This window comes from Bufo bufo, chromosome 5, assembly GCF_905171765.1.
Source record: "Bufo bufo chromosome 5, aBufBuf1.1, whole genome shotgun sequence".
Classification (NCBI taxonomy): Eukaryota; Metazoa; Chordata; class Amphibia; order Anura; family Bufonidae; genus Bufo; species Bufo bufo.
In genome coordinates, this window is record NC_053393.1 from 142529854 (window position 1) to 142543311 (window position 13458).

Below are 13458 nucleotides of genomic sequence, written 5' to 3' on the forward strand. Positions count from 1 at the left end.
ATAGGATATATTTAATAAATGGTATGCAATAAGTCAATCACATCAACATTCAAATATAATAAAATTTCATAAAATAATGGTTGGTACCAACATAAAATAACACTGACGAATGGTGGTTGTGCAATCCTTGCGTACTTAGTATTTAAAACTAGCACTTTATACCGCGTAGAATTGTATAGTAGAAGAACCACTCTGAATAGTGGTAATACCGCAGACCGCAGTTCTAATATCCCAGTGAGAAGTACATATGACTCCAAGTTAATATTCAAGTGTCCTCGTGCATATAGATATGTCTTCCAGTATGACAGTCTCTCCACAATTAATCCGATATAACCGCACAGGACTATAGATGGCACGCCACTAAGTATACACTGCGTGCAGAATTATTAGGCAAATGAGTATTTTGACCACATCATCCTCTTTATGCATGTTGTCTTACTCCAAGCTGTATAGGCTCGAAAGCCTACTACCAATTAAGCATATTAGGTGATGTGCATCTCTGTAATGAGAAGGGGTGTGGTCTAATGACATCAACACCCTATATTAGGTGTGCATAATTATTAGGCAACTTCCTGTCACGGCTGAGGATGGGGGAAATCCTCAGCCGTGTGTAGCCAGGTGATGGTATGGCTGCTGACCAAGAAGACAGGATTAGGGAGCAGGTCACCTCCTAAACGCATCCCTAACCTGACCCTGGCTCCTAGCTACATGAGCCAACCTTGATGGTAGGAGGGCTCATGCTCTGGAACCTAGAAGTCCCTGCTAGCCCTCAAGATGGCCCTAAGCTAGGAGCTGAGTAAGACAACCCAGTCCTCCTAGTTACGGAGGAGCAGGAGTCTCAACGGCCAAGCTGTTGGGAAAAAGGGGAAACATAAACAGACTAACGGAAATGGCAGGTGAACTCAGTAGCTCAACCAACCTGCCACAGCCTTGCTGACTGGATCCCTGACACAGAGAATCCAGAACCATTAGCTGCACAAACCAACATAGGAAAATCCCAACAGACCATCACCCAGACATCACACATACAGGTGAGCATAAACTAAACAAGACATAAAACCTGAACTAAAACCTATGACCACAGTGGTGGCTCTCACAGAGGAATGGAAAGCACAGGAGGCTGCCTCAGCTAGCAAGACTGAAGCAACCTACTGAGCCCAGCTAGAGAGAGGGTATATATAGGCCAAAGTGGCCACACCCAAAGGTAAGACACACCCAGTGACATCACACCCACACTGGGAAGGAAGTTAACCCTTCCAATGCCACAGAAGGGAAACACACATACATAAAGGGAAAGTGCACACAATAACATACCACACGGTGCACACAACACACACACACCTAACAAAAGGTTGCTAGGTGTGACCGCATGCCAGGGCAGCAAGCTACCTAGCGACGCTCAGGCTGCTCTGCTGCTAAAAACAACACTGGTTGCCCGCAGCAACCACAAGTGAGGCCACAGACAAGCGGCCCTCACCCGTGGTTGAAGACCCATGCAAAACTGCCGGCAACTGCATGCGGTAAGAAGTCACGGTCATGGGCCTGGCCGTGACACTTCCTTTCCTTTGGCAAAATGGGTCAAAAGAAGGACTTGACAGGCTCAGAAAAGTCAAAAATAGTGAGATATCTTGCAGAGGGATGCAGCACTCTTAAAATTGCAAAGCTTCTGAAGCGTGATCATCGAACAATCAAGCGTTTCATTCAAAATAGTCAACAGGGTCGCAAGAAGCGTGTGGAAAAACCAAGGCGCAAAATAACTGCCCATGAACTGAGAAAAGTCAAGCGTGCAGCTGCCAAGATGCCACTTGCCACCAGTTTGGCCATATTTCTGAGCTGCAACATCACTGGAGTGCCCAAAAGCACAAGGTGTGAAATACTCAGAGACATGGCCAAGGTAAGAAAGGCTGAAAGACGACCACCACCGAACAAGACACACAAGCTGAAACGTCAAGACTGGGCCAAGAAATATCTCTAGACTGATTTTTCTAAGGTTTTATGGACTGATGAAATGAGAGTGAGTCTTGATGGGCCAGATGGATGGGCCCGTGGCTGGATTGGTAAAGGTCAGAGAGCTCCAGTCCGACTCAGACGCCAGCAAGGTGGAGGTGGAGTACTGGTTTGGGCTGGTATCATCAAAGATGAGCTTGTGGGGCCTTTTCAGGTTGAGGATGGAGTCAAGCTCAACTCCTAGTCCTACTGCCAGTTTCTGGAAGACACCTTCTTCAAGCAGTGGTACAGGAAGAAGTCTGCATCCTTCAAGAAAAACATGATTTTCATGCAGGACAATGCTCCATCACACGCGTCCAAGTACTCCACAGCGTGGCTGGCAAGAAAGGGTATAAAAGAAGAAAATCTAATGACATGGCCTCCTTGTTCACCTGATCTGAACCCCATTGAGAACCTGTGGTCCATCATCAAATGTGAGATTTACAAGGAGGGAAAACAGTACACCTCTCTGAACAGTGTCTGGGAGGCTGTGGTTGCTGCTGCACGCAATGTTGATGGTGAACAGATCAAAACACTGACAGAATCCATGGATGGCAGGCTTTTGAGTGTCCTTGCAAAGAAAGGTGGCTATATTGGTCACTGATTTGTTTTTGTTTTGTTTTTGAATGTTAGAAATGTATATTTGTGAATGTTGAGATGTTATATTGGTTTCACTGGTAAAAATAAATAATTGAAATGGGTATATATTTGTTTTTTGTTAAGTTGCCTAATAATTATGCACAGTAATAGTCACCTGCACACACAGATATCCCCCTAAAATAGCTAAAACTTAAAACAAACTAAAAACTACTTCCAAAAATATTCAGCTTTGATATTGAGTTTTTTGGGTTCATTGAGAACATGGTTGTTGTTCAATAATAAAATTAATCCTCAAAAAATACAACTTGCCTAATAATTCTGCACTCCCTGTACAGTTCAGGTTCCTACCTTATCCCAAATTGTTCCAAATCGTTCCGACCACTGAGGAAGGGGTGTAGACGCCCCGAAACGCGTCTGGTGATTGGAAGAGAAGCGCCCACCTAACCCACTGGATCCTGATAAAAGACATTGCATGGCCATGCGATAAGGAATCCCAATAATACCGCTCTAGGATACAGGAGATAACTACAGGTTCCACCAACGATTTATTACTCCTATCAGCCGAATTTTGTGATCCTGCGATACCGTGACGTCAGCAACCCGAGATCTGCGACGTGAGACGCCGAAGCAGCCGGCATCACTCGCTTCTCGTGGAAGGACGGCTCAGCGTGGAACGATTTGGAACAATTTGGGATAAGGTAGGAACCTGAACTGTATACTTAGTGGCGTGCTATCTATAGCCCTGTGCGGTTATATCGGATTAATTGTGGAGAGACTGTCATACTGGAAGACATATCTATATGCACGAGGACACTTGAATATTAACTTGGAGTCATATGTACTTCTCACTGGGATATTAGAACTGCCGACTGCGGTCTGCGGTATTACCACTATTCAGAGTGGTTCTTCTACTATACAATTCTACGCGGTATAAAGTGCTAGTTTTAAATACTAAGTACGCAAGGATTGCACAACTACCATTCGTCAGTGTTATTTTATGTTGGTACCAACCATTATTTTATGAAATTTTATTATATTTGAATGTTGATTGACTTATTGCATACCATTTATTAAATATATCCTATGGTCCAGATGGTGTGAGTGCTCACTCCTTTCTTTTTCTACCATTCACAAATCTTTTTGGGTCCGGGCACCCAAGTTGTGAGTTAGTAGCACCTGCCCATAACCACCTGAGTGTGAGCCAACCACCAATCTATTATATTGGTCACAAGTAGCCAGAAAGTTGCCAACCCCTTTAACCACAGCAGATCTGCTGTCGTAGAAGAGTTAAAGTAGTTGTCCCTTCAGAGAGAACTTTTGTCATTCTGCCAGCCCTGGTATGATCAAGCCTCGTGTCCTACAGTACTTGTGGCAAACAGTTGTTTTTGTCAGGAGAAGCTATGGCCAGCCCAACAATTTCTCATGCAGTGGAATGGCCAACCGATATGGGCAGTTTCACATGAGCATATTCAGTCCGGGAAACACTTTACTGACATAAAAGCCATAACGACAGTTCAGTAGACCTATGGCGAGAAAGTAATTTACAGCATCATAAATCAGTATGATAATGCGAATTCACTTAATAGGAGAAGTGTTCAGTCTGGGACATACAGCTCCCACATGGAGCGTGTTTCCCGGACTGAACATGTTCATGTGAATTGGGCTAATACATGATCTAAATAAAAGTTCGACCATGTAATACATGGGTCTCTCCAGTCCGCCAGGACAAGGGTCGCCCCTACAGAGTTCTCTCTAGCTGATACAGAGGGAGGGCTTCAAAGCAGGACCCCTGCTATGATGTCCATATACCCTAAAATGACATATGAACAGAGGTTGTCTTCCTGAGATAACCCATTTTAACAAACATGATGTCTCTTTTCTGTTCTCAAAGAAACACAAATCCACATGACTTGTGCCTAAGGCTACTTTCATATTAGCGTTTTTCTTTCCGATACTGAGATCAGTCATAGGATCTCAATACCGGAGGAAAACGCTTCAGTTTTGTCCCCATTCATTGTACTCAGCAGAGACAGCAGGTTAAAAAAGTCCAAACCACTTAATTTCTGGTACGCAGCATAACAAAACAGCATCTAAGTTATAACTTCACTTGGTTAGGTGAAGCTACGGCACCAACATAAACAAGATAAATAAAACTCCTGCCTGTCTGGGCGCTATCTAGACAAGACTTCTCTGTTTCACCAATACAGAGCAGTTCACTCAGGGGCAATCATGCTCAGACAGCTAGCAGGTCAGCTAGCTTCCCAGGCGTTCTAACCCTGACAGTCTGAGGCCGCTTTTAATTCCCCAGTAATGATCCTCAGCAGCCACACCTGTGATCACATCTAGCTAGGGGAAATAGCCATACTGGAAAGGTGTGGACTGGCAGATCCCTCTACCAAACCTACCCACCAGTCCAAATAAAATCGAGCCCAGAACAGAATCTAAACAAACCTGTCTAGGCAAACTACACTTTACTGAAACCACTGCAGCTTTCTGGTTTAGGTATATATATACACATATATACATACACACACAAAACTGTTGATTGAAAACTTCCATACAAGTCATAGTCCATTGACATGACTTTTTCCACTTATGACAGGTGCCACTACTACATTGGTTTCAGCCACTCATGCAGTATTAATATCACTACTCTAAAAATATAGTAGTACCATAGCAACCCGTTCATGACATTCCCTGGACTTTTAAATATCCTAGTGTCACTGTATTATAGCCTACTTACTAAAGATGACAGGACCATAGCAGTAGATGTCATTGAAAATCAAGTACTACAGAGTACTCCAAATTACAGAGAATTCCAACCACCACCAAAAGTATTTAGGTACATTACATCCTTTACTCAGGATCGATGGACGTCCAAGATCACAGACTCTAATCAATGTCCTATTCCTTTCAATCTCGAATGACCTGTCACATAAAAGTGAACATCTCCTCTAATGTGAATAGAAATGTATAAATCAGTACACCAAATATTCCTCTGTATTACATTCAGGTACTACCTGCCAAATGTAATACAGTGACTTGTGCATTTTTGGTGTTCAAACGGTTAACCTAGTATCGCATCAAGTCACTTTCGCTAACACAAATATCATTCAGATGCCATCGGCACAAGAAAGCTTCAGAACTTACCCTATAGCTTGTACCATGACTTGGAGGAGATCTCTCGCTTTATATTTTAGCTGTTTGCACAACTCCTACTAGAATAAATGCAGGCTCGATCAAAAGTCTCCACAAAAGAAAAGTAAAAACAAAAAACTAGACTGCAGCGAGAGAGCGCTGGGACAGAGACAGACGAACATTGGATTTGGACTTCGGTTTTGGCTGGGGATGCTGAATATTCTGCGTCTATCTATAACTTGCCAGTGATTTGGTTTCACATACCAGTGCCGTTGTGGAGACAGATGCCTTTGCAGAGCTAACCAATCCTAGCTCCTGCCTGTGCATTCCCCTCACCTCCCTCCCCCACTTCTCCCTGTCTTCTCCAGGATATCTAGCTAAATAATCGTTCAGCTGTCTCCAGCCTATCTTACAGGATGAAAGAGAAGCTTTCCATGATTGTCAGACGGAGACCTGAAAAAGGAAAACAAGCCCCTTCTACTCATTTGTGAGGACAGCAATTTACTCAGAAGCTGGGTTATAAAGCACATTCCTATGGGCCGCTGGTTACCAGGCCTCTGCCTGCCAGCCCAATAAAGATCCAGTGAAACTAAGCAGTGGCACAGAGGAATGGCAATAAATCAGGAGGACGCTTTGATGTGCCTGATTAATAAGTGTAATTCTTCTCTTCAAGGTAAATCGGAATAAACAATTTGTGTCAAGATGGTCGACTTACTCATTTTTTTCCATTTTGTTTGGCTGATGAACATATCCACTTTCCAAACAATTGCTCTGTGTAACAGAGGCTTATGTGCGCCACTGTTCCCCTGCTTACCGCCGCGGTCCTGGGCGCTGTGTTCAGCTGTGATCTGCTACCAGTGTTTCCTTTCAGCCCTGGCCACAGCATGCTTGCTGCTTGTTTCCTGCAGTATTTCCTTAAAGGGAACCTGTCGCCTGGATTTTGGGTATAGAGCTGAGGACATGGGTTGCTAGATGGCGGCTAGCACATCCGTAATACCCAGTCCCCATAGCTCTGTGTGCTTTTATTGTGTAAGAAAAAAAAAGATGTTATACATATGCAAATTAACCTGAGATGAGTCACGTACAGGACTCCATCTCAGGTTAATTTGCATATGTATCAAATCGGGTTTTTTTACACAATAAAAGCACACAGAGCTATGGGGACTGGGTATTACGGATGTGATAGCGGCCACCTAGCCACCCATGTCCTCAGCTCTATACCCAAAATCCAGGTGACAGGTTCCCATTAAAGGGAACCAGTCATCAACTTTATGCTGACTGTACTGAGGGCAGTATAAAATAGTGACAGAAATGCGGATCTCAGCGGTGTATCACACATGAGCTAAAAGTCAGTGGTTGGTGAGAACCGACATCATAATCATTGCAGCCCAAGCCTCGAAAAGAGTCAAATCTACCTGAGAAGAGTCATGATTATTCATAATCTCCTGCTCTCACCCATCTGCTGATGATTTGCAGTTCTCTCCTAGAGAGAAAGGGAGAAAACTAGGTAGAAGACTGTCAGTCATCAGCAGGTGGACGGGGAGTGCAGGAGATTATGTATAACCAGGACTCTTCTCAGGTAGATTTGATTCTTTTCAAGGCCTGGGCTGCAATGATTATGATGCTGGTTCTCACCAACCACTTACTTTTAGCTGATGTGTGATACACCGCTGAGATCATGTCTATGAAGACAGCAAGGGTGTGATAATCTGAATAAGACAAGCCAATAGAGCATCTAGGACTGGGGCTACACACAGCAACATATTTTCTGAAGACTGGAGCTTGATTTTCCACTCTTAGTAAGTCCACTGCAGTAGGATGACCACATCTCCTAATACATTTTTAACATTTTGTGCTTTCCATGAACCAGAAACAGACATCTATGATTTTACTTATAATTTACATAAGTTGAGTGGTGTAAATTATCATAAATATGTTGGGATGAGGAGGTCCCAGGGGTCAGATGAGCCCCTCCCACTTAATAAAAAAATATACCCGAGTTGCAGAAAAGCTCATTTTTGCACAAATGGCATTTAAAAAAATAAAGTAAAATCACGATAACCCTAAAAACACACAGATACCATCCACTGTTCTGTAAGTGGTTTTCATAGAAGATCCACTTCAAGCATCAAAGTAGTACATGTCTCCATCGTTTATCCACTGATCCACTGTGGATAAGCTAGAATACGTGAATAAATACATTAACCCCTTGAAGACCACTTTCGTTTTTTAATTCCTGGCTTCCCTGATCCATCATTTTTTTATTTTTCCTTTCACATAAGTATGTATGAGAGCTTGTTTTTTTTTGCAGGACAAGTTTACATTTTTAATGGCTCCCATTTAAAAGGTTTTATCCAATGACTAATGTAAAAAATTAAAATTAGACATCATATGACATGACAATCTCTTTCTAACAAAGCTAGAACCAGCCCTGTACCTCACATGGATCCAGAGATCTCCACATTCATTGCTCTGCTGGATTTATATCAAGCTGACAGCTCAAGGGGAGGGTCTTTTCTGCTGCAGCTCAGGGGGCGTGTCTCAGCTCTCCCTATCACAGCTCAGGAGGCGTGTCTCAGCTCTCCCTATCACAGCTCAGGAGGCAGGTGAAGGATGAAACTGAGCATGTGTGGCCATCGCAGTGAGCCGGACAAAGAAATAAGATAAACAAACAGCAGGAGGCGCTATACAGATACATTTTATTTAATAACTCAGTTGCTATGCCATATTTTTAATTACATTCAATTACAAAAGAATTCAGATCTAGGTGCTGGTTTGAAAACTGTAGAATATTATTTGTGGGACAACCCCTTTAATATTGCATACAATGTAGTGGGAATCTGTTCTTGTTTTTATAGTGTTCCCTATACAATAAAACTGACTTGTAATCTTCATTCTGTGGGTCAGTACAATTACAGCAATACCACATCTATACAGTTTTTCTTGTGTTTTAATACTTAAAATGAAAAACTCTGGAAAAAATGTATTTAGTCTTTGCTTTACCATATTCTGACTCCCAACTTTTTTATACTTACATCTACAAAGCTGTGTGGAGGCTTATTTTTTGTGGGGCGGTCTGTAGTTTTTATTTATATCAATGTTTTGGGGAGGTGATGTAAGAAAAACGGTGAATCAGGCATTTAGATTTTTTTCTGTTACTGCATTCACCATATATGATGAATACATACGGTTGCAAGAAAAAGTATGTGAACCCTTTGGAATGATATGGATTTCTGCAGAAATTGGTCATAAAATGTGATCTGATCTTCATCTAAGTCCCAACAATAGACAATCACAGTCTGCTTAAACTGATAACACACAAATAATTAAATGTTACCATGTTTTTATTGAACACACCATGTAAACATTCACAGTGCAGGTGGAAAAAGTATGTGAACCCTTGGATTTAATAACTGGTTGGACCTCCTTTGGCAGCAATAACTTCAACCAAACATTTCCTGTAGTTGCAGATCAGACGTGCACAACGGTCAGGAGTAATTCTTGACCATTCCTCTTCACAGAACTGTTTCAGTTCAGCAATATTCTTGGGATGTCTGTTGTGAATTGCTTTCTTGAGGTCATGCCACAGCATCTCAATCGGGTTGAGGTCAGGACTCTGACTGGGCCACTCCAGAAGGCGTATTTTCTTCTCTTTAAGCCATTCTGTTGTTGATTTACTTCTATGCTTTGGGTCGTTGTCCTGTTGCAACACCCATCTTCTGTTGAGCTTCAGCTGGTGGACAGGTGGCCTCAAGTTCTCCTGCAAAATGTCTTGATAAACTTGGGAATTCATTTTTCCTTCGATGATAGCAATCCGTCCAGGCCCTGACGCAGCAAAGCAGCCCCAAACCATGATTCCCCCACCACCATACTTCGCAGTTGGGATGAGGTTTTGATGTTGGTGTGCTGTGCCTCTTTTTCTCCACACATAGTGTTATGTGTTTCTTCCAAACAACTCAACTTTGGTTTCATCTGTCCACAGAATATTTTGCCAGTACAGCTGTGGAACATCCAGGTGCTCTTGTGCAAACCTTAAATGTGCAGCAATGTTTTTTTTGGACAGCAGTGGTTTCCTCTGTTGTATCCTCCCATGAAATCCATTCTTGTTTAGTGTTTTACGTATCGTAGATTCGCTAACAGGGATGTTAGCATATGCCAGAGACTTTTGTAAGTCTTTAGCTGACACTCTAGGATTCTTCTTCACCTCATTGAGCAGTCTGCGCTGTGCTCTTGCAGTCATCTTTACAGAACGGCCAATCCTAGGGAGAGTAGCAGCAGTGCTGAACTGTCTCCATTTATAGACAATTTGTCTTACTGTGGCCTGATGAACAGCAAGGCCTTTGGAGATACTTTTATAACCCTTTCCAGCTTTATGCAAGTCAACAATTCTTAATTGTAGGTCTTCTGAGACCTCTTTTGTGCGAGGCATCATTCATATCAGGCAATGCTTCTTGTGAAAAGCAAACCCAGAACTGGTGTGTGTTTTTTATAGGGCAGGGCAGCTGTAACCAACACCTCCAATCTCTTCTCATTGATTGGACTCCAGTTGGCTGACACCTCACTCCAATTAGCTCTTGGAGATGTCATTAGTCTACGGGTTCACATACTTTTTCCACCTGCTCTATGAATGTTTACATGGTGTGTTCAATAAAAACATAGTAACATTTAATTCTTTGTGTGTTATTAGTTTAAGCAGACTGTGATTGTCTATTGTTGTGACTTAGATGAAGATCAGATCACATTTTATGACCAATTTGTGAAGAAATCCATATCATTCCAAAGGGTTCACATACTTTTTCTTGCAACTGTATATATTTTAATAGTTCAGGCATTTTGGGACACATTGGTGCTATTAATGTTTATTTTTTTATTGTATGAAGCTTGTCCGACACTCATTCAGCATCCAGAAATTGCGACTGTGCAATGTTACTGAGCAGGAAACAACACTAGCCTGCGCCTCCCAGCCTCCAGCCATGGAACATGGAAGCCGGGCATGTGCTCGCTACCCAGGGCTGACAATCTGTGTCGGCAACATGTTGCAACTGCGCACAACTGTGAATCTAAACTGGTGGGAGCATCAGGAGCCTATTATTATTGCTCCCAATGCAGGATAATATGGCTCACAATTATCCTTAGGCCTCATGCACACGACCGTTGTTATGTTCCGTGTCCGTTGTTCCATTTTCCGTGATTTTCTGCGGACCAATTGACTTTCAATAGGTCCGTATAAAACTCGGATAATGCATCCGCGTCCGTGATCCGTGTTTCCAGTCCGTCCAAAAAATATGACCTGTCCTATTTTTTCACGGACAACGGTTCGCGGACCCATTCAAGTCAATGGGTCCGTGAAAAAACACGGAGGCACACAAGATTGTCATCCGCGTCTGCGTCTTTCCTATCATTTGCAAGGCAAACTTGACTTAGATTTCTTTTCACTTTTCATGTCTGGTGATCCTCCAAAAAACAAGGAAGACACACATAAACAAAAACGGAAACGGATCACGGAACAACGGAACCCCGTTTTGCGGACCGTGAAAAAATACTGTCGTGTGCATGAGGCCTAAGGCTGCTGAATGAATGTCGGATAATCTTCGTACATGTATTGATGGGATATTACTGCACAGGACCCCTTTGACAAGGTACCTTATATGTTTTTTACACTTGTGAATATGTTTTTGGTTGCCTGTATGGATTATATTTAACACAGTGTATAGATAACTATTCTGATTGGTCCACATGTCACCTTTGCGATTTCACTGAGGTTCATTGGGCGTCTCACCTTAATGATGTAATCATGTTGTGTTGCGCTCAGTATTGTGTATGTATGCTTGAAAAAGACTGCTAAGCCGAAACGTCGCATCTGGAACTTTACCTGGAATAAGGGATCACTAAGGTTATAATTGGAAGTGCTGTGTACATCTGCTCATTAATTTGGATTGACCCATCCAAAGGGGTTGCATCATTACAGAAAACGGTGGCATATAACTAGGGTATGCCACCACTGTCTTAGGGTGCATTCACAAGAACGTGTGATGGCCGTGCATGGGCTCCAACAGTGTCCACCCCGCATCACGGTGGGGACTTACTGTCTTCAAAATACGACGCAACGGCACAGATCCAGAAGCACACGGCAACCCTTCTGCTCAGGGGTCTGATTGCACTAACCCTTGCTATGGACAAGAGAAGATTTTCTATTGCCACTTTCTTATAGTGGTCGGTGGGGGTTGGACACTAATAGTATATCCTAGCGAATGAGTTATAAGTTATGAGTAATAACCTGTTCAAGTTGCTGTTTTCTAGAAAATTCTCATAGAATTACACGCTAGGTTAATCTGCAGACATTTAGACGATTTCGTAAAAACGATTCTTTAAAAGAATTAGGGATCTTAGTTAGGGTTTATCAATATATTCATATAATAATAATAATGATGATGATATTATAAGAAGTCAACAATGTTGGTGGCAACGGTTACATTAGCACAATTTTTCTTGTTTTGTGACGTTTCCAACACTGCTTAGGTTACTGCTTTGATAAAATAGATGTTCTTCTGCATCAGTTACAATTTCTCAGCAGCTGACAATATAATCTCCCTGCCGCCCCAGCAATACATTCCTACAAACTCCCCTCAATCCTCTGTCTGTCCCAGTGAATGTGCAAAGATAACAAATGCTTTCATTTCATTTAATTGTAGTTAGCCAATATATCTGCACTGCACCCTTGAGCTATGCAAAATCTGCACAAAGCTGGAATGTGTCGTTTTCAATAATGCTGTAATCAAAAACAATGAGATAAAAAGGAACAAAAAATGTACAAATGTTATTAAAAATGATATAAAAAAATAAAGATATGAACAATATCCAACATTTCCAAGAAGGCTATGAAAATGACTTCATCCTGGGAGCTCTTCCTAATAAATAACACTGTCAGACAGACAACCACAGACAGATGACAGGAGCAAAAAAGTGGTTTCTTGGATTGTATAAATCTTCCAGCCTCTGGTGCTAAAGCACAATGCATTGCCTACAGGCCATCATTCATAACATTACGTGTACCATTAAATAAAGATTTTCTGGTACTAAATGGAACTGAAGAGAAATAAAGCAATACCTGTCAAAGAATTAAATCATAGAAAATACATGAATTCATTTCACAAACCGGGCAAATATTAATTCTCTAGTCAGATGCATCATTTTCTTCCCGTTTATTAAAAGCATAATCACCATAAAAAATAAATGTCAAGACTGTCAGAGCTGAAAGATAGAAAACAAAATGTTCTCCTATTTAGGGAAAAATCCAGAACTAAGGGTGCGCCACTCCTGGTTTTGGCTCACAATCACTAATGAAAATCACTGACCAAACACTGACTGCAGCCTGAGGCTTCTTTTACACAGTCAGGCCTACTTCACACTTCAGTGATTTGATCAGTGATTTCTATCAGTGATTGTTAGCCAAAACCAGGTGCAGGTCTAAAACCGAACAGGTGGGGGAGCGTGGCCAGCCATAGAGGAGTGAAGACGCGCTCAGCCAGAGCTCCTCCACATCCCCAGAGTGATTTGTCCCACATTGTCAGCCACTGATGGGCAAAACCTTGAAGAAGGGTAGAAATAAAATAGCAAAATGAAAAGTCAGTCCTGTATCCCAACACGGACAGATTACTTGCGCTGCTGCTGGTACCGGAGTAGTGTGGTAGGTCGTGCACACTGATGAGTACAATATGAAGGATTTTGGAACCG

At 42.2% G+C, this 13458-nt stretch overlaps 1 protein-coding gene across 16 annotated transcripts in view; it reads right to left on the minus strand.

Annotated features, from left to right (window-relative positions):
- The window catches only part of DTNA (dystrobrevin alpha), a 328281-nt gene that overhangs the window by 223160 nt on the left and 91663 nt on the right, over positions 1 to 13458 (minus strand). For 15 of the 16 annotated variants that reach the window (XM_040432338.1, XM_040432336.1, XM_040432340.1 and 12 more), the window contains exon 1: positions 5737 to 5996. The exons of the other annotated variant lie outside the window; for it this stretch is intronic. In XM_040432338.1, the coding sequence (XP_040288272.1) occupies positions 5737 to 5753 (17 nt within the window). In that variant the 5' untranslated portion in view covers positions 5754 to 5996. Of the gene's footprint in view, positions 1 to 5736; positions 5997 to 13458 lie in introns of those variants that run through there. 16 annotated transcript variants of the gene reach the window in all.